At 40.2% G+C, this 27,521-nt stretch overlaps 1 protein-coding gene and 1 non-coding gene across 4 annotated transcripts; both read right to left on the bottom strand.

Annotated features, from left to right (window-relative positions):
* Positions 1-91: 91 nt before the first annotated feature.
* Positions 92-26,822, bottom strand: cltcl1 (clathrin, heavy chain-like 1). 3 transcript variants are annotated; one of them, XM_017043132.2, is made up of 32 exons: positions 26,017-26,822; positions 19,337-19,544; positions 16,745-17,013; positions 15,433-15,594; positions 15,238-15,351; positions 14,725-14,898; positions 14,418-14,615; positions 13,995-14,195; positions 13,757-13,909; positions 13,062-13,184; positions 12,517-12,654; positions 12,275-12,439; positions 11,211-11,391; positions 10,920-11,083; positions 10,717-10,842; positions 10,477-10,619; positions 9,598-9,832; positions 9,395-9,517; positions 8,584-8,729; positions 8,312-8,495; positions 7,733-7,925; positions 7,473-7,630; positions 7,215-7,379; positions 6,321-6,596; positions 5,772-5,921; positions 5,552-5,683; positions 5,353-5,463; positions 4,895-5,065; positions 4,544-4,765; positions 4,273-4,299; positions 2,347-2,422; positions 92-1,870 (listed from the first exon to the last, which is right to left on the bottom strand). In XM_017043132.2, exons 1-32 carry the CDS (start codon positions 26,056-26,058, stop codon positions 1,587-1,589), a joined length of 5,214 nt encoding a protein of 1,737 aa, XP_016898621.1. In that variant the 5' UTR covers positions 26,059-26,822; the 3' UTR covers positions 92-1,586. The 3 variants fall into 3 exon arrangements, with proteins under 3 accessions (XP_016898621.1, XP_008334352.2, XP_016898622.1); XM_008336130.3 differs by lacking the exon at positions 4,273-4,299 and adding an exon at positions 18,809-18,811 and having other exon boundaries at positions 26,017-26,821; XM_017043133.2 differs by lacking the exon at positions 4,273-4,299 and having other exon boundaries at positions 26,017-26,820.
* Positions 9,944-10,016, bottom strand: trnal-gag (transfer RNA leucine (anticodon GAG)). The gene has a single exon. It is a non-coding gene; the product is annotated as a tRNA-Leu (tRNA).
* Positions 26,823-27,521: the final 699 nt, after the last annotated feature.

The following is a 27,521-nucleotide window of genomic DNA, read 5'->3' as shown; positions in this document are numbered from 1 at the left end:
ACATTTTTTTTTTTACTTGTACTAAAAAGGCATCTAATTTGTAGGTTTTTCTAAGTGCATATTCGAAAAAACACTGCAAACTGCACAGAAATCACAGAGTGTAAACTTTATTCTTCTTTGCGTATGCAGGACTTGTGCAGGAAAAAACAGTGTGCTTCATGTATAGCTTTTTTTTTTTTCAAACTTTGGCATATCCAAAGGTGACACTACGGTAGAAGAGCACAGGACACTGTAAGGACAGGTGCACAGCACAGGAAATACACATTTGACCACAGCGAGCAGCCTTACCTCCACATCTCTGCCATTTATTAACCTTGTTTTTGCAAATTTCTTTTTTTTACAAAAATTATTATGGGTTTTGGGACTACAACAACACACACTATAGACAATACAAGGTATTTTATAATATCTGGCTTTGATTAGGTAGGTGTATCATAATTTTTTACACAATGCTTTCAGTACAATAATATTTGTTTTTTTTTTTATTAAAACTGGCAACAGAATGTGAGCTAATGTTCACGTATTCTTCTTCTCTGTGTGTTAGTTTGAGTTTTTGTCACTGATTCCTCTTAAGGAAGAGACTTTGTACCTCACCTAAGATTTTAACACAACAATAGTAACAGTTGATATACTTACATGTAACATGATTGTGCTCCTGGTCGCAGCATTACAGTTTGGCAGCACATGCACAGACTATAGCACAAAGCATTTTCTTTTAATGATTTCACCTGATCCTCTCATCCTTTCGTTCTGATGTACTTATTTGTACCACATTCATTTAAAACTATTTTCAGAATTCAATAAAAAAGGCTTGATATGATGGAAAGCTTTGATACAGAAGATTGTTTGCTGCAACCATGGAGATGGAAATTTCATTTGAGTTTCACTTGGTTTGTTGACGTATCCCTCGGAGGCTTTAGAGGCTACACGTACACAGACACACATACTTTAACCTCATAAAACAAGTACTTTTAGTCCAAATACTGCAAACACTTTGTACCTGTTGTGAAAAGACAAACACAACTATTGCACAGTAACTGTCCTTCTGATCAGAGCGTGAGACAGCTGTGTAGTTTAAAATCATGAAACAAGCCTGTTTTGTTTTTGCCACTTTCTCAAAGTACATATGGCCGTAGCAGTGCTTCAGAAAGGAGAGGAGACACCTGCACACAGCCCACAGATGTGCACCTCCGTTTCCTGATAAATAAAGTCTCTTTCTCATCAGTGCTCAATCAACGGACAAATATTAAAAAAAAAAAAGGAGGCAAGAGCTGCTTCCATGGTTAGTAGAGCAGAACGGCAAGAGGACAGAGTGGGTTCTGTGTCACTACCATATCTTCGTAATGTCATTTCCTCTAAGGAGCTGAGAGATGATGACATGTGTTTATCACAGAAGCAGTTTTTAACCTGCAGAAAGTGTGGGTGAAACTAAGCACAATTCTTCTGACGAGTGTGTGAGGACAAAGTACAGTGAATGGGTTTCTATAGCAGTTTCAGAGTAAACAGGAGGAGCAGAGTCCTATCCAGGGCTGAAAGACTCCGTTCATTATAAGGGCGGTGGAAGGGTGTAGGGTTCTATTCACCGCCTATGTGGGTTGTTGAGATCCAGAGCAGCTTGGTTCAGTGAAGTTCAGGTCTAAGGCATGTGAAAGAGGGCAAAGGAGAGGAGTGGGTGAGGCAGGAGGGTCAGTCAGGCTTCTACATGTTAAAGCCATAAGCAGGCTGGGCTGGGCGGCAGCTGCAGCAGCAGCAGCAGCACCAGCGGCGGCCTGAGGAGGGTATCCTCCTGAGTTAGCAGGGTATCCGTAGCCTGAGTAAGCTGGCTGTGGTGCCACTGGAGTAGTGGCTGCAGTCAACATCAGCTGCTGACCTGTTCGTACACATAAACACAGGGTTATCCACTTCCTCAAATGCCTTTTCTACAAACAAAGTCATTGCATTTTGGAGTTGTGTTATTTTGTCATCTTATAACAGACATCAAAGACTTAACAATCAGTTTTTGTGAAACAGAAACTACATAGGAGGTTGTGTTGTGCCCAAATAACGATAGGGTAATATACTGATGCATTAGACACGTGACTTTCAAACCATTGTGACACAATAGTCACTTTAGCTACTAAAAGTTAAAAAAAAATCTTTAAATTTGTTTTTTATCCCTGTGGATTAACTGTTAGGTCAAGCATGCAAAAATACAATTTACTTTTAAAAAAAAATTCATTTAAAACATTTCCCAATAAAGACTATAATAATAATAATTATATCCAACTTTGATTTCATCAATATGTATATTTAAAGGTTGTGTCTCCACAGGATCTAATAACATTCAATCGTCAGGGTGTCACATACCAATCACCATTGGTTGTGGTTCTGTCCCCTCGTCATCAGTTTTCCTTTGGCTCTCCGCATCATCCAGTTTGTCCACCTGAGGGCAACAGAGAGCAGAGAAGCGATTGAGCGTTGATATTTCACACGCTGTAAAACAAGGTTTGACTATATCCCCTGCTGACACGGTTAAAGAAAAGAACAGTCGGTTTAATTTTATCTCTTAAATATGACCGTGATGACATCCACAGTTCACTTTTATTATCATGTCAACATGAAAGCTTTGAATAAAATTGTTAGACTTTGTCTGGAAATAATCCATATGTATTTGTGATAATCATTGCAAATAAATTAACAAAAACATAAAAATCTACCTAACTAAGCTGATTTATGAAAACCACTATACCTTGCAACCCAAAATACACTACATTGTTGTTTGTTGAAGGAGAAATGCCATGCAGGTTCGGTGAACATAGTGATTTCTAACCCGAACTGACAGGTTTGAGTTCATTAAGGTTAGAATCCAAGATTTAATCACATCTTATTAGTCAGTTTGATAAAGCAAAAGCCACACACTCTCAATAAGCTGAAAAATAACAATCTAAACAACAGTGTTAACAGTGAAAACACACGTGCACACATTTTAGTCAGTTCCTTCTCCCATGGTGTCTTGATACAAGTGGATATAAATCAGTGGAGAAGTTAGATAAGATCACATGTTTTACACATCCTCGCCAGACAAACGGCATCTGCAAGTGAGTTACTTCTGGCAGTAAACGTTCATTTTTTTGACATTCTGAGAGATAATCAGGCACAGCTTCTGCTTCAGCTGCGGTCACAGAGGATGTGAGGGGATTTCAATGCAACCTAACGCTGAGATTTCAACGGTGGAAAACGTTTGGTCAAAAAACTACATCTAACAAGGTGTTTCCAAAACTTTTTTTCTGGGGACCCAAGTCAAAAACCTTCATGACCCAAGTCAATAGACATTATTCGTAAACTCCTGGGAAACATGATGTGAGATGACCCTCTTGCGACCCACCCGAGGGTCACGACCCAGTCTTTGGGAAACAATGATCTAAAATATGAAAATGCATTTTACTCTTTTATTTAACTTATAACTGCCTTTTCAAAAACACTGAAGAATAGCAATTGTATTAGTGTTGAGTATGATTATGTATTAGATGTTTGAGTAATTGTTCAGAGGAGTTAGAAAGTGAGAGGTGTCTGTTAGAACACAACAGGATTCTGGTCCTAAGAATAAAAAAAAAAGTGCACAGGTTCTGGCTCCAACCACAGCCACACCATTACACTCCTTTATATGAAAAAAAGAACCCCCACAGATTTGTACTCTACAAGTTAAAAACAATTTCTAACACATTATATCTGAACACTTCTCTTCAATCAGTCATTTGAGAGACTTCTGTTAATTGACAACAAACAAAGTTCTGATTGGCTGTTGCACTTAGTTCCTCCTATTGACATGACTAAATCCGAGCTGATTGGCCCTTATACGTTTCAAGATTTATTAAAAAAAAAAATATATATTTCATACAAATATTTATACCCTCATGAATCTAGTTACATCTACTTAAATCTTAATTTAATTCGGAGCTTGTGACATCAGGACTTTTGCTTTCCTGTCTATTCAGCCTTTTCACATCTTCAAACTTATTATTCTAACAGTTTTAATTGTTAGAAAAGCGAGCAATAAAAAAGAAACAAATCTAGCCTTCCAGCTAAAATCAACGTGTTCCAAGCTCTACAACGGGCCGACCGACCGGGGCCATGGTGATATGTGAATCAAGGCTTTCCCCGATACAGTCTGCGGTTGGAGCAGAACCCTGTGCACACTTGTTAGGCATCATTTAGTCAACAGTCAACAGTCCATCCAAGTAAGTTCCAACAGACAGAGACACAGAGAGGAATAAAAAAAATAGGGCCAGAGACCATCACCTTCGCCGCAAACCCATCAACCTGAAACAGAACCCAAAGACATGACCTCGAGTGACCTCAGGTGTCTACAGGTCATCAACACGATGGCCACAGGAAGTTCACACTTTCAGATTTTACAAGAAAAAACAACTCCTTCAGATGGTTTTTGTCTCATCATACAGTATGTTCAAAAAATGTATCATTAAAAGAAAAGAAAAAAAAAACCAATGGACAGTATTTTACACCAATTAACAATAAATAACTCATCACTTATAACAACACTTACCTTTGTGAGGTACTCTCTCATGACCTGGATAAAGTAGGGCATAGCAAAGTCCATGATGTTGTGTCTCCAGGCCAGCTCCAGCACCACGTCAGGGTGGAGCAGATCATAGGAGGCGAACAGACAGGCAGTGAAACACTCCTTCCTGCCCTCCTCCAGGAACCACTGGAGTAGAGTCTCGGCCAGCTCTGCGTCCTTAGACTCAGCAGCGTACAGCATGGCGTCCTGGGTTGGAAAGAGAAGCGTGTTGTCAGAGTAGAACAGTGACATCTAGAGGCGGTGTTGCAGTAATTCACAGGACAAAAAAAAAACAGGAATTAGAGAAGATTGTTGTTTTCATTAATTTGCTCTAACCTTGTAGAGTTTGTCCTTCTTACACAGCTCTACGCTCTGCCTCCAGCGGTTGTTGCCTTTGTACAAATAGGCGGCAATTCGTCTGAACTCAATCAGCTCGTGTTTCTCTAAGCGCTGAGCCAGGCCGATGGTGTCGAAGTTGTCATAGCCATCGATGGACGCTCTTAGGCTCTGTAGAAACATTTTTTTATGGGTTTTAATGATCATCATAGTTCAATCATTAAGTTACTTGTCTCCTTCACTCAAAGTCACAATTCATTTTACTCGGCACTTCTCTAAGTTTGCACCCAGCTCCAGTCAAATCAAACTCCTCAGCCTCGAAGTTAAAACTAACACTGAGAAAACCCTTTTTCAACCAATCAGTTACTTCCTACCTACTTCTGATGCTCCATTGGTTTTTATAAGCTTATAAACTGATCTCCTTGGTTATTTCAGTCTTCACATAACACGTGGCTGACCTGATAGTCTTCTTCGTCTGTCAGGAGATTGTTGAGAGCCTCGTTGACTGACTTGTTGTTGTGATTCTGCACAGATCTCAGGTAAGGCTTCACCAACTTCAGCTGGTTCACCTGCACAAGGAAACACGACTTTGAATTTCTGTCACAACTTTGAATTTCTGTAAAAGCTGCGAGAGGTTTAATTCTAAAAAATGTCCACCTTGCTGAAGAAGGAGACGGCTCGGCTGTGATCCAAGCGCGGCGACAGAATAGTGAGCAGGTCATTCAGAAGGAGGGGTTTGTATTCCAGGTAGAAGGAAAGAGATTTGTAGTACAATTCTATGTTGGCAACCTGGGACGAGAGAAAAAAAAAATGAGGACAACAACGATAATAAGAGTTTTACTATAATGAACTATTGGCTAATAGTTATATTTCTTGCCTTAGCAATGATGTCCTTGAACAGCCCTTCTTTCCACGCGTCCGTAGGATGAGACATCATCGTGATGACAGCGTTGTCAAACTCCTCGTATTTGTCGTAAAGAAAAACCAGCTCCGCCCACAAGTGAGACTGCTCCGCCGCACGGAGAACCTGGTCAGAAGAATACAGAACAAGGCGATATTTAAGGTCTTAAATGTTACATTTTTTTACGTTGTTTACAACTTTTTTTTTAATGTAACTTTTCGGGATGACTCGGATATCTGGGGGAAAAAGAACTGCTCGATCTACTCAGAGACCAAAGTCAAACTTGGCGATTTAAAAAAAAAAAAAAAAGTACAACAATAAAATTCATTTTGCAGTGTCAGCCTTCAGAGCTCTAAAAAGGAAACATGACAGTTCTCAGCCTTTCTTTCCTTCTGAATCTAAATGGTCAATGTGATGACCATTTAGATTTATCATAACAGAAGGGACTAATTTGAACCATAGACACACACACACACACACACAAACACTGACACACCCACAAGCAAATATTCTATTGTTCCTTACCTTCGGGATGTTGACTCTGGACCAGAACAGCTCCAGGTGCTCCCTCATTTTCTGAGGTTTGAATTTGGAGTAGAGGATGGCGAGCTCGGTGAACATGCCCATGTGAGCCCGCTCCAGCCCCAGGGCAGCCTCCAGCAGAGCGATGAGCTCCTCAAAATACCCACGGTCCTGATAGTAGCTGATCAGATCCTCCAACTCGTCAGCGTGGATCACAATGTGAAGGCCGCAGATTTGTGCTAATCGGAACTCCTCTCCGTCCACACAGGCGAAACACACCTGACAAAGAGAGGAGAAGACGGGGGAGGTTGAGGGGGGATTAAGTTCTGGTTCTGAACAACCAAGTTCATGTGATAGAGGCTCATGAGTGAATGAATAAACATCTTTAACTTGGATCAGACTTGAAAGACAAATCTTTCAAATGCCATTTTAATTGGCCATTGATTTTTTTTTTTAAATATTATATTTGACTATTATGACTACAGTACATGTATATGTTAGTACCCAAGAGTATTCATGTGGTTGGAAAACTCTTATGATCGTGAAATACTTATGATTTAATAAAAAATATAAGTTACAGTCAATTGAGATTACATCAATTAATGAATTTAGTTTCTGGTCATCTCAACTGTAGGTAGGCATTGATATTAATCTCCCTAAAAACGCCTCCCGTAGCAGACTATGTGGCTAGTGAATTTACTCATTGTGGCAAGAATGAAGTGAATCTACTATTATTACTATTATTAGTACTTTTGTTATTATTGTTATTATTGTTATTATTATTATTATTGAATACTCACAACAGAAAAATGCCATCAAAGTCCTTTAAGTGTTGATGTACCGTGCTAATGTATTAAAATGACTCAAACTCCACTGAAGAGGAATCAGCCCCCCCACCTCTTTCCAGGTTCTGGTGCTGTTGGCTTTCCTAGCACTGTCCACAGCAGCTTGGTACTCCCCAAGGTGGACGAGTGTGGAAGCCAGGCGGGCAAAGTTGGACACGTTGTTGTACAAGAGCTTTGCTGCGTCGTACATTCCCTCCTCGTAACATCTGTCGCCCACCTGGGAAGAGAGAGGGATGAGGTTTCACACGTGCAGTACTGTACAGTACTATGTAGTACAGAAGTCACAGCAGTGGTGAGAGCTCTCTCCTACCTGCTGTATGTGAGCATTGTTGGGCCCGCTGACAAACTCCTCCAGCTCTGCCAGACGACCCGTCTTGGCCAAGGCGAAGATCAGCTCCGTCTCCACGTAGGACTCCCTCGCTTTCTTCCGCGCCATCTGAAGGAATTTCACCAGGTCTTCCCAATTATCTGTGAAAAAAAAAAAAAAAACAAAGACCAACATGATGACGTCAATCTATATACTGTTACGTGTTTCATAGTTGACGCTGTTAAAAAAAAAAAACAACTCACTGTTCTTGCTGGCTGCATTTACCACCTCCATGTATGCCGACGGGTCGACAGCTTTTATGTAGGAGTCAATGGCCTCCTTGACCAGGTCTCTCTGCAGCTGAGCTCTGGCCAACTGGCTCCAAACTGCAGGTTCATTACAGCGCTCTGCAAACTCATAGGCACGGTCCAGGTTGCTTATGTGCTCTATCAATACCTAGACGTAGGGAGACGGAACTTTTAGCTACTTACTGTAGTATTGTGTACATTGTACTACACCAATGTCCTCAAACTTTTTCTATTCTGTACCATCTGATAAAACCTTGATCTCTCTGAGTACCACCATGATGACCAACATTAGAATATAGCAGCATAGACCTTCACTATTAGCTTCTACCACAGGAGAGATGTTTAGAAATGTTTAGAAAGATGTTCATGTTTAAATGTTGTAATAATTGTACATGGTATGGTTCAGATTTATTCTATTGAAAATGTAAATGTGAAAATGTGAAGTTTCTCCGCGTACCACTAGGGAGCACTCGTGTTCCACTGGCGGTACATGTACCACAGTTCAAGAAACACAGTACTAGACATTAATCTCACCTGTATGGCTGAGGTGTTTACGTCAAACTTCTTAAAAATAGCAAAAGCCTCTTCAAAAAGCTCATTGCTGATGGCGATGTTAGCGATGTCTGGAGCGTCGTAGTTGTCCAGTCTGTTGATGTACTCCATCACACGGGTGCGGTCGGCTTTGATGGCCGTCAAGATCAGCAGGTTCTGGAGGTTCCTGGTGACCCAGAGTGAGATAAATGATAACAGAAATGTTGAGAAATGTGTTGTGAATCGATGATAATAACACAAGTCGGAGTGGGTACCTGTGTTCACTGAACACGGAGTTATCAAGAACAATCTTCTCCAGCAGCTCTATCAGCTCGTTCGGCAGGTCGGCGGTCATGAAGGCCTTGACCGACACGGACACCTCCTCTGGATCCTGAGTCTCTGACAGTGCCGTCTGAACCACCTGAGGGAAACAAAATTCAAAAAACGTGAGACAACAGTGTATTCACTGTACAATGGGTTTAATCTCAGGTACAGGGTCAGTATGTTGATATTCACATCAATAATGAACTCTAACACTGCTCTATAATGTGGACTAATAGACAACTCACAAAATATTCAGAGTGGAAGAGAAATTACTTGTGTATCAATTCCTTTACTATGAATTTTCATTTATTTACTTATATATTATTATATTATTATTATGTGTGTATGAATATCCAAGGTCAGAAACAATAGTCAATATAACATATTTGTATCCAAGTGCCTGATGGTTCATAATTTTCCCAAATTTGAGTCTTAGCACTAAGCTGCTAAACTAAACTATTACTATATTATTATTGTTGTTGTTGTTGTTGTTATTATAACAATAACAACAACAACAATGATAATAATAATACTATTTATTAAATTAATAATATTATTTTAAAAATATATACTATAATAAAATGAAACTCAAAGGTACTTTACAGAACTTAGTAGTAATATAGTCTTCAGAAAATATACCATTTTCATACAATCCAATGTACATGATAAACACAAGGCACAGTACAAGCTATAGACTGTACAACTACAATATTCACACAGTCATTCCCAGTTTTAGTATAGAGTTACAGTTAGGAACTCCACCTGGTCAATGAGTTGTCTTCTGTACGGATTGTTTTCTTCCAAAACGATCTCCCAAAGATCGGGATCTTTCCGCCGCACCAGGTATCGAGCCTCGCTTTTAAATAACGAGTTCTCATTGCAAACCTTGGAAAAAAATAGTTTAAAATTAAGAATATATTTTGAAAACAACAAATATTCAAATGCTTTTCATTTCATCTACACACTTTGATCAGCTCCAGGTCACACTGTCCCCTCTCATAAGCCACGCAGGCCAAGTGAGGGTCTCTCTTCTCGCAGTATCGTCCGACCACGGCGCTGTCATAGAACGGATTCTCCTTCAGGAAGCGCTCCGGTGTGTTGTTGCTGTCGATGTATATTTTAGCCAGAGCGTTGTGTATGGGCGGCTCCTCGCAGCCTTCATGAATACGGGACTCCAGCCATGGCAGCAGCAGCTTTAACCTGAAAAGATGGAGAAAAAAAAAGAACTTTTATTGATCCAGTTTTTGGAACATTCTTGTGTTAGCAGCAGATTTGCTGTTAACAAGCTGCACCCAACAGGTGCCCAACATGTGGTTCCTCTGGGAATCAAACCCAGGCCGCTCTGCTCCTCAGGCAGGCGTGCTAACCGCTACACTAAGGAACAGACAATGAGAAACAATGAATGATAACAAAGATTTATGATTTTTTTTGTATAATATCTGACCTGCTTTATGATTGTACAGTAAGGTTTCAAAACACTAGGGGATAGTGTTGCTCACTAAGGAGTGTGGATTATGTTTAAATAATGTTTTAAGATGCACCATGTTTTTTTATATTTGGTGACTACATCAGCTCTGCTCAATCTTGTCCTCATTTTACTGTCGGCTGTTTTTACAGGGCACTTGATGGAATTGAACCCACAACCTACTGCATGGCAGGCAGAAATTGTCTCACTACATTTTAGCTATTCATTTTTGACTATTAATAATAATAAAAATTCACAACTGTAACGTATTATAAATGCAACAAATTATTGTTTTAACCACAAAGCTATGTAATGTATAACAGCGACTGTTAAAATAAGGAGAAGAAGAAAAGGAAGAAGAGTTGTCTATTTGTTCTACCTGTTCCTCTTCTCCACCTCCTCCACCAGCTCATCTGTGGAAAACTGTCCTCTGACCACCATGATAAGGTTCTTGATGACATCCTCTGCGCAGTCCACATCCAACAGCCCCCCTATCACCACGGGTAAACGACTGGGGTTCACCTACGAATCACATGGCCATAAATTCTCAATACAAACACAGGACAGACTTTGGAGCAATCACGTTAAATCCACCCAAAAAAAAAACTTTCACTTTTACCTTCTGTACGTAGATTTCTATGTACTTCTGCAGACTGTTGCGGTACAGGTACAGAACCAGGTCGTGCACAAAGTCGAAGCGGTCGCACACAATGATGAGAGGAAGCTGGTCTGTGAGTTTGGCTTCCTACGAAGAGAAAACTACATTCATTAATATATTTCACAACAGTTAAGTTTGTAAATAATCAAAAGAGTGATTTTTACCTTGAGAAAGTTTTTAACCCTTTCTGGATCGTAGCAGCTGCTCTCTCTGCATATTCGCTCCACTTCCTTAATCTGGCCTGTCTTACAGGCGGCCTGAATGTACTTGAAGTGAACTTCAGGATCTTGACTGAAATTCACAATTGAGCCCAGGAAGTAAAACAGTCCTTAAAAACAAAAGGGGACAGTGGAGGAAACAAAGTCAGCAAAGTCAGACAGTTAGCCATGTTGAGTTACCTGAACACTTTATGACATGTTATCCAGAGAGACTGCGGCCGCGTGTGAGACACTCACCTTCGTAACTCTTGAAGGATTCAAAAAGCTCCACCAAGGATTCTGTTCCCAGCTGCTCGTGATACTTGGACGCCACCTGAACGCACAGCTGCAGGTTCTGTCTGATGTTAGACGAAAGCATGGCTCTTAAACAGTCCAACGAGTCATCCACTGATAAGGAGCCAAAGAAGTTCACCAACCACTGAAAGGCGCAACCACAGACAGGAATTGAAACAAGGGAGACAGACAATTTTAAGTTAGTTCACTTAATTTAATTGTCTGATTTTAGTTAATGTTACTGTTTTATTTATTTTTTTATTGTGGAAAAATATATAATTTAGTGTCTTAAATTTGACTGGAACTCTCAACTGAACTTTTATGGAATTCTTACAAGATACTATTATCATTATTATTGAACATTATTATTCTTATTTATATTGTTCATAATTATTAACTGAACATGTGATATTATTAATAAGTTATCTTACAACAAATCATACGGTATTATATATCATTATTCATTACCGTATACACCAGTGTTTCCCAAACGTTTTTTCTGGGGACCAATATTTTAAAAGTCACAAAACTTCACGACCCAAGTCAATAGACATTATTGGTAAACTCCTTGGAAACATGATGCGAGACGGCCCCCAAAAACACAAAATCACGTGACCCAGTTTTTGAGAAACAATGGTTAAATAGACAAATTTCCATATACAGTATCTGTCTTTCATACTGTGTTCTGTTTATTCTACTGCTGGACACACATTCACTATGATTGGTTCTGTGTTGATGCTCCGCCTTCTAGCCAACAAACTAAGCTCTGATTTGCTCTCACTGTCATCAGTTTCTTCCGTTTTCATGACAAAACCAGTGCTGATTGCACGTGGTCTCTGCCAGATTTTTGTAAGTTAATTAAAAAATGAAAGAAATATCGTGCAAATTTAGCCCAATATAACTTTCTATTTTAAATTTATTAGTCAACTCTGGCTGGGAAAAGGTCAGTTGGACTGTGTTAGACCTTCTTCAAAAGGAGTAAAAACACTTCTACTACCACAGGCTTCACCATACGTCTGCTGACTCACCTCAGGGTTGAGCAGGTGTGTGTGCACTACGGCTCGTTTGATATCGTACAGGTCGGTGTAGTGTTCGAGAGCTCTCTGCAGCAGACCTGCGTTCTCACACAGCTGAGCAATGTGGGCTCTGTCGTAGTGCGTGAACATCTGGTTTCCCAGGATCGCATCTGCTACCTGAAAAAGTTTATAACGCACACATTAAACCCTAATTCCATTCAGAGGGTTGTTCTTCTGTGGGTCTGAGTGTCCACCTGAGGAGCATGTATGAGGTTCATCTCCAGCAGACGTGTCTGTAGGTGTCCTTCAGCTGGCCGGTTGTTCTTTAAAGCGTCCAGCAGGAAGGAGGTGCACTGTTGGATCAGGCTCCCCTCCATGAATACATCTACAATCTACCAGAGACAGAGAGAGAAATGTAGGGAAGAAACTTCCTCACATCATTTGCCAAATTCCTTATTTCCTTTCATTTCTGGGCAGCATAAGAATCGCACAGCATCAGACACCAGATATGGCAGCCACATGTTTTTGCTTTTCAAATTTAAAAACACAAAGTGGGAAGGTTTAGTCTTGGGGAAAAAAACAGATTCAGAGTCTGTGTCTGTGAGATGTGACTGTACATAGAGGAGGAGGTCACTGACTCAGGGAATTCCTAGCATTACTGGCACATCTGGAATAACACAGATGCAAGCTCCCACACTGGGCTCTTTGTGCGTTTGCGTGCATGTGTGAGGTTTAAGAGTCAAAGCAATTGCAGTACTTCCCCAGAGAGTGAGGTGTGTAAAGCTTCTGTGTACTTTACCTGGTTAATATTGGCCAAAGGCTCCTCATCCTGGACCAGCATTTGAGCAAACTGCAGCCCCTGGTCGAGGTTCACGCGCATCGTGTTTCTCAGTAAAAACACCCAGTCCGGTGTGTAGCCGACCTTCAAAAAGGACGCAAAAATGAAGTTTAATTTAAAAAAATACAAACATTTCCGCAGCAAACGTAAAACACACAGAACTCAGAGACTATTCCTACTAAACATTTGATTTTAAAAGTATTGAATAAATGTATAGCAAAACAAAAGGCAAAAAAGGGACGCCACCAGTTATTTATTATAATATTTACATATATATTAACCCTTTACGAACCCTTTAGCAGGCATCGTAGGGCGTGAAATATGGCAAAAAAAAAAAAAAAACTTTCACAAATCTCGTTTACCCGTACATACAGATGATTTCTTGCAAAACTCTGTATGTATGTGTTACAAAATGTCTTTTAATTTATTTTCTTTATTCTTTTTTTTTCTTAGGCTAGAAAAACTTATTTCTCAATTCTCAAAATTCTTAAAAAAACTTATATACCACAAAAACCTGCGATAGAGCAAAAAAATCTGCAATACAAGAATACATTTAAAGTACTAAAAAAGTGCACGACAGCCGAACCACGATACAGCGAGGGACGACTGTATAAGTGAGTAGTGAGTTTGATAAATGAAGTGAGTTTTCTGATTACCTTTTTAGCGTACAGCACTATCTTCTGAAACTGACCATTCTCAGCAAAGCACTGGATGACCTTGTTGGGGACGTTGGCTCTGAGGTACATACTAAGAGCCAAAGTGGGATCCGTAGTCTTCACCAGATCTCCCAACTCCTCTGAGCACTCCAGCTAAAGAATATAACAAACATGACCAACATGGACACCACCGTATGATTTACTGCAGAAGCACTGCTGGACTTCGCTACGGTTCTACCTTGTCCTCCTTAAGCCATTTCTCCAGTAGTTGTTTGCGGCCTTGCTGCAGGACGGGTCGGCACAGTTCCAGAGACTCAAACTTGTTCAGCTGTCCCTGGTCCAGGAGTATACCAAAGTACTGCAGCAGTGGAGAGGCCTGACCGGGCTGAGCTGGGACACTCTGGAATTTACGAATGGTTTCTGCTGTCCGCAGGATCCCCTGAGGCGAGAGAACACAGACGAGAGGTAAAAATAATAATAATTGAAAACTTTAAATATTACTTAAACTGTAATACAACGATGTGAAAATATTGAAATAAAATTCATTTTCAATGCATGTTGCTTGTTCCACACAAAGCCTAATAGATTTTGCAAGAATTTGAATTTTTGCATGTGACCCTGAAGTTAACACAAAACACACAAACTCAACACACAGATGTACCTTTGGTGCTGATGAGGCAACCTTTGCGGCGTCCGAATAACTGCCCTGGGCAAAAAGAGTATTGAACTTTCTGGTAAAAAGCTCCTCGGCTCCAGCCAGGTTTGACCTGACAGCCATTCTCAAGGCCAGATCGGGGTTCTGAAGGACGTTGGAGGCGTAGTTGATGATGTTCTCCTCCTCGACACATACAGACAACACCTGGAAAGCAGATAACAGCAAATGAATACTACACAAACTACAATTCACATTTTGTACGTCAGGTGGATACGACAGAGAGGAGTCTGCATCAAACATTTGAATCTCTCACCTGCCCCTTCTTGTTAACTCCTATAATTCCTGAAGTAGCTTCATAAGGAGCGGTAACAAAGATGGTCTCTGCGCTAATGCGATTCATGTAGATGCACACGCCAGACTCCAGGTCATAGAGGTGGATGTAGCCATACTTGGTGATTAAATATATTACACCGTGTTTACTACCAATCTGATGAAGAAAAAACAAAAGGAAAGTGGAAAAAAGGAAAGTGAACTCCTTGTCATTGGGACACAGCACACAACCAAATGTGACCTCTGTTTTTAACCCATCACCACAGTGAACAGTGGGCAGCTTTAAGGACCAGGGGAGCAGTGCGTGGGGACGCTGCCATGCTCAGAGCACCTCAGCGGAAACTTGGCAGCTGGTGGACTCAAACCAGAAACCTTCCGGACTCAAGTCCGCTTCCTTACCACTAAGCCACCACTTCCCTTGGGTGTGTATGTGAATTACTCAGAAGTCCTCCTTAACGCATGCAAAATCTCATGAAGTTTAAAGGTCACTTCTCACCTGCATCGCTACAGGAAAGTCTGTCTGGGCCTCAGGTGGGAAAAACACATCGACAGCTTTCTTTGAGAAAGGCTGGTTTCCTGCAGGTGGCTGACCCACTTCAATGATGTGAAGCTAAAAGAGGAATGAGAATAAGATAAGGCAAACGCACACTTTGAGAAGAAAACATTCCTTCTTCTCAATCAAAAGACTCACCTTCCCTCCAGCCTGAGAGCGCACAGCAAAGCAGAACAAAGTGGAGGGTTTGGTATTTCCTTCCAATTTAAACTCTCCAAAGGTGGCAGCATGACCTTCGATTGGCTGCGACACTTTTCTATCAACAGAGTAAAGTTGCATCGCCCCAACTACTCGACTTTGCTGAAAAATAAAAAGAGAATAAACACTCAAGAAAATTCGAGGTGAATCTATTATAAACGCTGCTCTCAGTCAGATACCACAAGCTCAATATCCTCAGCAGGTATTACTAATCTGGGCCTCACTTTCAAGTATTCAGAATCAGTACAAGTAAGTATTAGTAGTAGCTTTTTTATACTGAAACCTGGCACAGTTGCAAAAATGAAAAAGTGCACAGTCAAAGTAATGTCCATATCCTCAGCACCTTTCCTTCAGACACACTCATCAAAAAAAAAAAGGAAGCACATACTCTGTGCTCTACTGGCTGCGTTTATTCTTCCACATCATTATTGTGTAAATGACCGTAAGAAACACCACGCAGCACCTTCTGTCGAACCTTCTGACCGACAGATTACATTCGACAACAACAAAGAAGGAACATCCGTCTGTGATGTGGTGACTTCTAAGTATTATACATTAAAAATTATTAGTCCCTTGTTCCTCTCACATTGGGAGAATTCAAAGTCTTTGCAACCAACACAGGCGGCCAAGGCGAGGCGCCATTAAGTATATGGTTCCTCTGGGGCTCGAACCCAGGACTTACTGTGTGTAAGGCAGCTGTGTAAGGCAGGTGTAATGACGTCATTTAAACAAAAGACAAAAGCGTTGATTGTTGATTGATTTAGAGAACGATTCCTCCTGAGCCTTGTTTGAACTTGTTTGAAAGTAGAAGAATAGGATTTTGAAGCTGAAATACAGTGTAAACCCCTTCAGATATGGACAATAAACTGCAACTCTAAAAAGTGTTCAAAAAGAGTTCAAATTTCAATAATAAAAATAGGAATTACTGTGCTCTGAAAAACAAAACACGGCACAGCTGCAGTATTTTTATTTTGACCTACTTAAAAAAAGATTACGTTCTGCCGTCAACACTTGTAGTCAAGTCTCTACAGGTTTGATTTTTACCACAATGTTTTTAAGGTTAAATTTCTGCACCACGTTCTCTGGAATGCAGCACGGATGTAACAAACTGAGTTCAAATATTCAAGGATGATATAATGTAGTTGCATTGTCTATTTGTTTTGAGAAGCACAGAACCCGGACTAAACCAGACTCTCAAGGTTCTTTAATGTTCGTGTGGCATGATGTAACACGTCCACGTGTGAGCTCAGACCTGTGCGGAGATTCCTATCAGCAGTAGCCACTTCTGTTGTTCGTCAGTTCTGTAGTTTATGATCTGACATCCTGCCAGACTGACGTGGCGATCGAATACTTTGCTTGGCTGGGAATCTCCTTCCATGCTCCAGTGGTAGACGGCTGAATCGGTCACCAGGGCAACAGTGTTCACCGAGATCCACTTCCAGAACATCACCTCCTCTGTCATGGTGTGTGCCTTCATCTTACTTTTCATCTCAATGTTAAAGATCTGCAGTGTCTTCGCAGCTGAGTGGAGGGAGAGAAATTGGAGGTTGACATCGAGCTGATTCAAATAATAAAAACACACCTAAAACATATGTTTTTAGGTGGGTTTTTTTTTGTTTGTTTGTTTTACATGTCATAAATCGCTACATTAAGTATATTAAACAACCTAAGGTTAGATTGTCAACATAAAGTGTTTAAAGAAAGAGAGCAACTTTTCTGCATGAAGAAGTCAGGATGGGCAGAAAAGTGAAAAAGTGAGAGTGGTGCAGTGAAGTGTGTGTGTGGCAGAGTGACAGATATTTTCAGATGATGTCCATGTAAAGTGACAGGTATCTAAGCAAAAAGGCAAAGACTATATGGAAGCAAGCTGGAATGACAAGTTACTGTAAGTGAGGGCTAACAGAGGGAAAGTGAGCCCAAGGAAAACCATTTAGAAAATAGTAGCACCGTCTCAAGAAGACGGCAGAGCAGGAGGTGGTTAAAGATGTCGAGTTTTACTGGGAGTTACACAGATTTACAATGTCAGAAATAACATTACCTAGGTTTGAGATGGATACACAGAGAACAGCTATTGGAGACGGAGCTGCCAGGTACATCATCCACACTGGCAACCCCCTAGTTTTTACAGTAATAACAGATGATGGTGGGGGAGGGAGCGTATGTATAAGTATATATATATATATATATAAATATATATATATATGTATACATATATATATATATTTATATATATATATATATATATGTATATATATATATATATATATGTATATATATATATATATATATGTATATATATATATATATATACATATATATATATATATATATATACATATATATATATATATATATACACAAACATATATACGCACATATATATACACACACACATATACAGTATATACACAAACATATATATGTATTTATATATTTATATACACACATTTATATATATGTATATACACACACACACATACAGGTATACAGCATATATTGTCTTGTTCTTTGTTTCTATTCCTGTGTGTTTGTATGGGGTTGTGCTGCTGTTGGAACCTTAATTTCCCAAATGAAACTCACTTCTATCGATGATGTTCAATGCTGTGATCTATAACACCAGGATAAAAAACAAATCCATATTTATCTGCATTTTTGTAAGAGCCTACTGATGGAGGATGTGAAGTGGCCATAGCAAGAGACTTATAACTATGGCTGTAATACATCAGTTACTATATAATGTAATTCATAATAATAATCAATTATATCTGTATGACATATCAGGTAGCAATACTCTGAATTCTAAAAAGAAAAGAAAAAAAATCTCCTATGACCGCCCTACTTTACTTAAGTCACACTGTGTCATCAACTACATTTATAAAAGTTGACAAAAAGCAGGCATGAAAATGTATGACATGATGGAAACAAAAACCACCATACAAACAGCTGTCAGCACAAATAGGCTTATTGGCACATACATGGGGTTTTTTTTATAGGAAGTACAACATAAATGTGACTGCTAACACAGGCTTAGCCAGGCTACCAAATGTACACAGTGTGAAAACACTGTAATGTGTAATAACACGCTCACACTCACACACACACACACACTAATGTGGCACACAAACGTTCATGCTAACAGAGGTTCATTTTTTATTCAATTTAACACTGTGTGTGTTTGCAAGTTTCTCCTTCAAACGGTTGTCTGTTTTCACTGATCTGCAGTCAAAACAGCCCTGCGCTGGCTTCATGGGAGACACATGGTTACTAAGTCATAACAGAGAGCCAGACGGGGAGACGGACAGAAGGCAAAACTCACCGTCTGAGAAAGGAGAGAAAGCAAGGGAGAAAAAAGCAAAGTGTCAATCAGGCAGATTACGACACAGCATAGGGGGAAAAAGGGTGACAACACCCTCGGAGAGGGAGGAAAAGGGGGGAGAGAGAGAGAGAGAGAGAGAGAAAAAGAGAGAGAGAGCTATTTTACAGGCAACTTGTTATAATCATCACTTGTGTTTTTGCTGTGAGGGCTACATTTGGAGACAGAAAATCAATTTACACTACCAACTCAGAATACTTAGGCGATGGTGACGATGGCACTGCACATATTTGTGGTATTGAGGAGTCATTAGTCATTAGGTGACCCAAACATTCCCATAGCAGTACTAATATATGGGTAAATTTGTTAAAAGGCAGAGAAAACAAACAGAGTGCAGACTTTATTCTGGGAATTGGAGCAGCAATAATAACCGCAGCACTTGGCATAAATCCATTTTCAGCACTAGCAGTCAGTCTGACTCAAACAAAAACGCAGCATTTCTGGTCTGAACAATTATCAACACGGTCCTACCTTTCAGGGCGATGACCTTGCTGGCAGGATTCATAATGACGCTGTCAGCAGAGATTGGTCTCCTGATCGGGTTTGTGGGGTCGGCCATGTCTATCATCACGACTTGATTCTGCTCGCCCACTTTTTCCCGGATGCAGATGAACTTGTCTGACTCCATGGTCAGATAGCTGAACCCGATGTTGGCCGGGTTCACGCCCAGGTTCTGCAACTGTACATATGGAGAGAATTGAATACAAAAAATCAACCGCATCCGTAGTTTGAATCTTTATCAGGTGGTTTGAACCAGTGTTTCCCAAACTTTTTTTCTGGGGACCAATATTTTAAAAGTCACAAACCTTCAAGACCCAAGTCAATAAACATGATGTGAGACGACCCCTAAAAAAAAAAAATCTCTTGCGACCCAGTCTTTGAGAAACAATGGGTTAGGGATTAGGGTCAATATTTTTCCAAACATGGACTTTTACAAAAGCAATTTTTGAGCGTTGTAGGTAACATAATTCTGCATATGTTACCTACAACGCTCAAAAGTTGCTTAATTAAAATTAATTCTCTCAAGTCATTTTTATAACACAAACAACAAAGATCAGCTCCTAAAACCCACCTCCGCCCCAAAAAACTAAATTAAAATATTTCTGGAGGTGAACATAATAAACAGAACAAAAAAATATAAATGTAAATGTTAGTTATGAGAAAATATTTCAACTTGGGAATTCAATGAAAATGACTTTAATGTAATAATCATGACATTACGTAACAGCTGATATTTTCTCACAGGCAAACCTAGTTATTATTTGATTAAAAAAAAAAAAATAGACATGTTTGCTCTAGTTTACCCGGAAAGTTTTTTTAAAGTTGTGATCCAGACAGGAGGTCTACTGGTACATTCTGTGGCAACAGCGTGGGCACAGGACAGAGAACACCAACAGGGCCCTGTTTGACACTCTTATTATAGCTGCTATAGCCATCTGCTGTATTTGCTGAGTCATTTTCAGAGCTGTATTTTCTTTAGGTTTTCTTTAGAAAAACCTATAACACTCTACGCCGGTAAAACTTAAAAATGCACAACATACAGTATAATCTACATTCACTAGGAAGAATCCTTCTTAACACATTTGTTTTCCAAACAAGAGAGGTCTTCAAGTCCAAATACCAAGATGATGTCAAATTCTAGCAGACTTAACATTGAGCTCCACCTAGTTCATCAGCTGCCAAACACAGAAATTCTTGTGCACACAGTTCAACTGACGGAAGAATGAAGGCATACCAAAACATGAACTCTCCCTCTGATGACTGAACTCAATGTATTATGCAGTCTGAGGTAAGCGGAGAGGAATCCTTACACTCATCATAAGGATGGTACTATCTCTCAGTTTGCTGTGCTGAAGAACAGCACAGCAAACCCAGACCACCAGGTCTTTTAAGTCAGTGTTTCCCAAAAAAAAATTCCTCGGAAACCCATATTTTAAAAGTCACAAACCTCCATGATCTAAGTCAATAGACATTATTCAAAAATTCCTGGCAAACATGATGTGAGATGACCCCAAAAAAAAAAAATCTCTTGCGACCCACCTGAGGGTCACAACCCAGTCTTTGGGAAACAATGTTTTAAGTCATGTTGACTTATAGAGCAAGAGGCAAGCAAGATTAAAGAGTGATGGGTGGATGGTGATTATCTGTTCAAGGCATGACTTTTTCATCAAGAAATTGTTGAATGAGTTAAGTCCCAATGGTGCAATTTTGCTTTGGATAATTCATTTTTAAAAACAACTTTGCACACGTCAAAGGTTTGGTTTTTATTTATTCACTTTTGTGAAAATTACCATGTTGTTATACACATGATAGAATTATAATTCTTAATCTTAATCTGTTTGTTCATTTACTAAAACTTTTATTTTGAGTAGTAATGGTATGGTTTTTTTATATACAGTCATACTTGCCTCCAGGAATTAAGTCGAAGATTTATGGCTGTCAGTTTAAATGAAAACAAATCAGAAATAACTTTAACAGCTGAGAAAAAAGTTCTGGTAATGATATATATTTTTGTGTTTTGCTGACATGCAACACAAAAGCGTTTGGAAGAGGCTACAGTAAAGTTGCAAGGGGGACTGAAAGCCACATGTTTCGTCTTCTCAAGGCTGCCAGAACCAGAAGGAGAAGGAAGATAAGGATGGGAGTGAAAGGAGGAGGAGCTGAAAACAAAGACTAGCATCCAAGCCAAAAAGGCTAAAAGAGTTGTTGTGAGGAAAAAATGGTTAAGTGATTGAAAAGAGATAAATAAGGCTTTTAAGAAAAATAAAGATTGCGGGAAGAAGGTGAGCGCTGTGCTGTAAGGTTCCAGTATCAACGTTGGCAGTTTTACAGTTCCCGGAGGAGCCATTGACTCATCATTAGACACCAATGCTTCACACCACCTCCTTCAGACACCAACGCTTGACACCACCTCCTACAGACACCAACGCTTGACACCACCTCCTTCAGACACCAATGCCTCACACCACCTCCTCCCTTCTTGGCAGAACATTTCAGACCAAAATCACACTTTAACCTAAACCTACTGTCGCCAGTGACCCACATGGGAGTCTGGTAATGAATCTTTACACGCAGACAAAGACTCTTAAATGCAGCTCTTAACTCAGCTGACACGGCTGTGACGGCAGGAGCGACACACAAACAACGGCAATGGAACTTCTTTGTTCATACACAGTTGACAGTACTTAGTGAGTGGTACGGACACTGACACGTCGCAGTATCATCGCATCAGTCTTTTTTTTTTTTCAGTCATTAATGAGCGAATGACACAACACAACAAGGAGCAAGGCACCGTCAACAGACATAAAGACTCACAACTGACAGACGTTCCATTGTGGGATTGTTTTTATTAGTCAACCAGTCATATCTGGTACATGTAGGAAATTTTTAGTCAGACAGACAGAGAAGATTTTTTTTTAACTTTTAACTTTTACAATTTACAATTTAATTTACTGTGTAAATATAAACTGAAAATATTTAGATTCAGGAGACTGTGTAAGACTCATTGGTATGTCCAGTATCATCAGTACAGTACAGTTTGGTACAGTACAGTTTGGTACAGCACAGTACAAATGACTTTTTAAAAATGTCTTGTCTTACAGCATTGTTCCCTTTAACAGAAAAGGCACCAAGAACTGATTTCTCCATATTTTCTTTTAATTTTCTCATCAGGAAACTTTGTAATAGGCTTTTTTCTTTTATATAACGTAATTTGCGTAATTTTTTTATATGCAGGGTGAGGTGAAATTGCAGCTCCCTGACATTTGCTTGGCAATTTCTCTGTACACAGGGGGCCCGGTGGCGATTATTATTTCTGCCCTTTTTCCAGCAAAAAGGTTCCAATGACCAGTGCGTTAGACTCACTGCCATGTCACCTTGACAAAGTTCTGGTTGAAACTTTTTGACATTTCAGAATTTATGAACAAAAGTAAAACCTGATAATGCTTTTTAACAGTGGGCAGACTGTGTTAATGAATTAGTGCTCTTTAAAGACTTCTGGTGATGGAACACAGACACCTCCCCCTAGACTGAGATAGAGTCTTCTGTCAACCTGCTTCCTATACTGATAGGATTTGCAGTGCGTAAATGGGGCCTGCTTACCTCATCTGCTTATCACAGCTGCTAGTCTTCCATGGAGGCATCAGTTCATCAGTACAGATATAGCAGCAGGACAGGATGCAGCAAACGGCCAGAGAGTAGCTGGTAGTCTCTGCTAACTAATGATGACCGTGTGATATTTAGGCACCTCCGATCTATGGCACTTGTACAGCATGTGCGTTCAGACCAGCAGCTACAGTACACAGAGCTCCGCACTGACAACCAGCAGAAAATCCACAAAACATTAAAATGATTCACTTCAATAAGTGCTTCTCTTTGCCCGTCCTCCTTAAGCCTCTCAAAAACAGAAAAGCTTTCAAAATGGGATACTAGGATTAAGCCTAGATTTGGATCCAATTGTCCAACTGGGACACTTGTCCGTTTGCTAAATTAAACACTGTGTGACAGGACAGCTTGGACCTTGGAAAATAAATCAAACTAGACAAACAAGCAGGCCAAAGATTAATGAAGTAGAGAGACATTGCCAAATGATTAATGACAGTTAAAGGTAAACGAGCAGTGATGGGGACTGAGCTTTTCACATTTAATAAAACCCTAGATTTATATGAAATTTAGCAAGAGAGAACCAATTTTGGGGTCAAAGGACAGCCTCAGCAGGATGCACTCTTGAACCCAGTTTTACATCGACCACATTTCGTTGTAAATACCAGGCTAAGAAAAAAAAAGCTAAACAACTTGAGGCCCAAAGACCTGGGTTGGCAAATTCCAAGCATTTTTCACTCCGCTGGAGCCACCTAGATTCACAAGGGGATACGACTAGGGTAGAGCTGAGATTTCACGCTAGATGTGGAACATAAAGCAGCAATCTGGAGCTTATCACCATCTGAGGCCGAGAGATTTTCCTAAGATGTAAACGGGAAAATGTGAGCACTCAATATAACCTAATTACCCAGACAGTTCCAGGTACGGCTCTGCCCCACATCAGTGATAAATGGGGAACAGGTCCAGTCAGTAAGCAGAGGAGCCTGACTGACTGCGAGCTCTCTCGGGCATCAGAGTTTTTGGTGGATAAAAGGCCCTTTGGCTGAGGAAAGAGGGGCTGTTGGACAGAGGGGGTGAAGGGGGTCAGCGCTTTTTTTCTTCCCCAAGTGAAAGGCCATTTCACTGCTTGCTGTTGCCATAACAACAGGCTACAGACAAGAGGAGACAGGGTGACACAAAGTTTCTCCTTTGGCTGCAAGAATCCAAGCTGTGAGGCTACTGTGGGGCAATTATCAAAGACCAGATCAAGGCACTAAGGAGGGCTTTAGTACAAAATAGTTCCTCAACAGAAAACTTAATCACTGTTCTTTTTTCATTTGTCATTTACTGTCAAATTAATTCTCTGTTGTTTCATACAATTCGTAGCTGTGCCAAAACCCACAATGCCTTGACTACTTCTCCCTGACTCTCTGAAGCAGATAATGATGATGAGTTTAAAGATGGGCAGATGTTTGGGGGGCATGAGAATGAGTTTGCAGAGCACATTGTCTTCCAAGCAGATGGTGCAGCAAAATGTCAACATCACCGGGCAAAATACTAAACCGCAAACTACTCATAAGTTTTAAGCAATCAGTGTTTAAATATGTGTGACTAAAACAAGGAAAATATCATCAATCTTATTTAAGATATTGAGATATTTTAGGATGATGGCTATGGAAGTTTCTACAAATAGCAGGACGTTTGTGGGATATGATGTTACTTCTCCTTTTCTTTATAAGTTTCATCTGCCAGACTTCTGGAATTTAACATGTGATCAGTTTTGCAGGTTCCAATTACTTTTAGAGGAATTGAGCGCAAGATCTATTCGATTGGAATTTCTTTTCTTTCTTTCTTTTTAAGCATGATTAGAAAATGGCTTGACAACAACCAAATACTTCAGAACCCTGAAACCATTTAGTCGTAGGGGCACCAGATTTACCAACACTTCAAATCAAGTTAAATCAAGTGAAGATCTTTGCAGTGACCATACGCTAGTTTTTATCCTGGTCAACATCTGGGGTCGGGACTTAATCCCATCAGTCACGGAGTTCTGGTGTGGCACAATCTAGACAGTTCACCAGGTGTTTTTGGACTGTGGTTGAAGCCACAGTAATGAGAAGAAAAAAAACCACTTGTACACAACAACACATACTCCATAGACCAGAAAGACAACCACGGCTTGAACTGGGAAGGTCTTTGCTGTAAGGCAAGAGCACTAACCACCCCATTGTGTGACACCCAACCCCCAGTCCCAAAAATCTCTTTCAGACAAACTTTCAACAACAGAGTCAAATTTGGACAGACAAACACTGTGAAAAAGGTAATATATAACATTGTCTTGCACATATTTATTTACAAATGTGCGGAGGAATAACTCACCCACTCCTTTCTGTGTCAGATGAGACAGTATTTAAAATGAGTCCTGAACTTAACAACGTACAGTCTGACTAATATAAGTTCAATCACAAAAACTGCAGGTCACTAATGCAAATGGGTTTTATATATGTATGAAGACATTATGTACTGTATATATGTATGGAGACAGTTTGACATCTGAATGATACTGATGTATGACAGTTACGTATTCGGGGTAGTATTGAGACAGGGCATTACATTAAAGCCCCGCGTTGTTATTATTTGTGTTGGTGAAGGTTAAAAAGTAAAGTCGCGTTGCTGCAGGACATCCGTTATCAAGTGTCCTTCAGGTCCTACACACCAGAGCTCATAATTGTCTACAACATGTCCCAGCACTGCGGTCTGTGCCGGCAAATGACAGCGGCGTCTTTTCCCACACGAAGTGTAGTAAAAGCGCTACGGCGTTTAAAGACAACACAACACAGAGACAGTCCACAGTCCAGCCGTGTACCATCTCAATTTTTACAAGTCATCATCTGCCGGCAGCAGTAGGCAGGCCTGCTGTAGCTATATTGAGCACCACCCCGCAGACCTATTTAAGATTCCGTTTAAATGTGTCGTGAGTCTGCGCCGCTACATGTTCGTACATCTGTCCCGAAAAAAAAAAAAACTAAACACAGCGGGTTTGTTGAAGGTTTACCCGAGGTTGTCCTTACCTGCAGATGTTCCTGGAATCGTATGGGTAGTATCTGAGCCATTTTTAATGGTTTTGTCAGTCTGGAGGATCCGTAAGGAAGGAGAGGGGAAAGGGGACAGCAGGAGGAGAATGAAGGTAGCGGTGGCTCTCGTCCGTTTGTGCCGTGGAACGTCCCTAAAAGTCAGGAATGATGGGCAGCAGTGTGTGGTCAGTGTAGCCCGCTTTGACACCGCACTAATCTAGTGACTGCTCCCATTCACCCGCCCCGCTACACCAATCCTGGAGTAACAACTCCGCGCCTCCGCTAAGAAAACTAGTCCAGCTAAACTACACACTACAGCTCCGTGTTTTTACCCACCTCCCCCTCGAGACGTCTACGAACACGAGTCGGTTTTATAGAAAAAAATAAAATAAAGTGCTGACTAAGAGTAAGTGGTGAGTTGACAAAAAAAAGCTGCTGTCGAGAGGTTTGTTTTCCCTTCTCAGGGCTGTCACAGAGTACGAGTGTGCGGCGTGTACTCTTCCGCCGCAGCCCCTTCCCCCCTTTTCTTTCCACAAACTTCAAAATCACGGTTCGTGACGTGTGAGCCCCACCTTTCTACACTGTGTCTTCACGATCCCACCCGCACACGCACACGCACACGCACGTTCGTATTTCAAAATAGTGTGTGGTTGTAGAAGAGGCTACAGAGATGAGAAGTGATATTCACCCTCTATCGGTGCTCTCTCACCTATGGCCCTCTATCACTCTATCATCAGTATTTCCATCATCATCGACATCGTCATCTTCATCATCATCATTATAGTCATCATCACAGCCATTATGATTCCTTGGTAGAAAGTTGGAAGTGCTTTAAACTTAGCTTGGGGTACTTTAAGAAAACCCAACAACAAAAGAACAAATGTTAGATTATATACACAAAAAAATGACATTACCATGAACAATGTTTGACTCAAATACTCTTCAGTCGTGTACTGCACTGTATGTGGTATTTGTATGTGATATATTTAAGTCTTTGTATGTTGAGCTATTGTTTCTGTCAAAGAAAAAGGAAAAATATAAAAATTTACAGGACGAGAAGATAAAGTAAAATTACCTACAGGTGGCGCTAATACAACAAAGGATTGTCAAGTTTCAAAAGAAAGAAAAATCAGACTTTGATCCTTTGAAGGATCCTATGGGAGATCTCTATAGTTAATGACAAATCTTAACATTTTTACATAGCAGATTTTTTTTTCTTTCTTATTCCCACGAGAAATGCATCCAAATAAACAATGACTTCATTTAGCGCAACAGTTCAGAGAAAAGAGGAAACAAAAGGACGTAAGCATTATTGGGAACCGAGTGACAAAGTTCACAGCCATATTTCCTTACAACATTGAATTCTACTGAGTTTGCATGATACAGTTAAGTTAACTGGAAGATGTCAGTCAACTTAACAACAAAAAGTTATATCACACGGTTGGTAAAGATTACCATTAACAATAATCTTTTTTTGTTGTCGAATTTATATTACAGTTTAC

Source organism: Cynoglossus semilaevis, chromosome Z, assembly GCF_000523025.1.
Source record: "Cynoglossus semilaevis isolate Cse_v1.0 chromosome Z, Cse_v1.0, whole genome shotgun sequence".
NCBI classification, from domain to species: domain Eukaryota; kingdom Metazoa; phylum Chordata; class Actinopteri; order Pleuronectiformes; family Cynoglossidae; genus Cynoglossus; species Cynoglossus semilaevis.
Note: the sequence above shows the minus strand (reverse complement) of the source record. Positions and strands in the feature narration are given on the sequence as shown.

Excerpts from the sequence above, each read along its gene's own strand:
- cltcl1 (XM_017043132.2), bottom strand. The coding sequence starts at position 26,058 with ATGGCTCAGATACTACCCATACGATTCCAGGAACATCTGCAG. Across the intron at positions 17,014-19,336 it reads CAAGGTCATCGCCCTGAAAG|CTGCGAAGACACTGCAGATC; the intron begins GTAGGACCGTGT and ends CCCTCCACTCAG. Across the intron at positions 8,496-8,583 it reads TCCGTGTTCAGTGAACACAG|GAACCTCCAGAACCTGCTGA; the intron begins GTACCCACTCCG and ends CTGGGTCACCAG.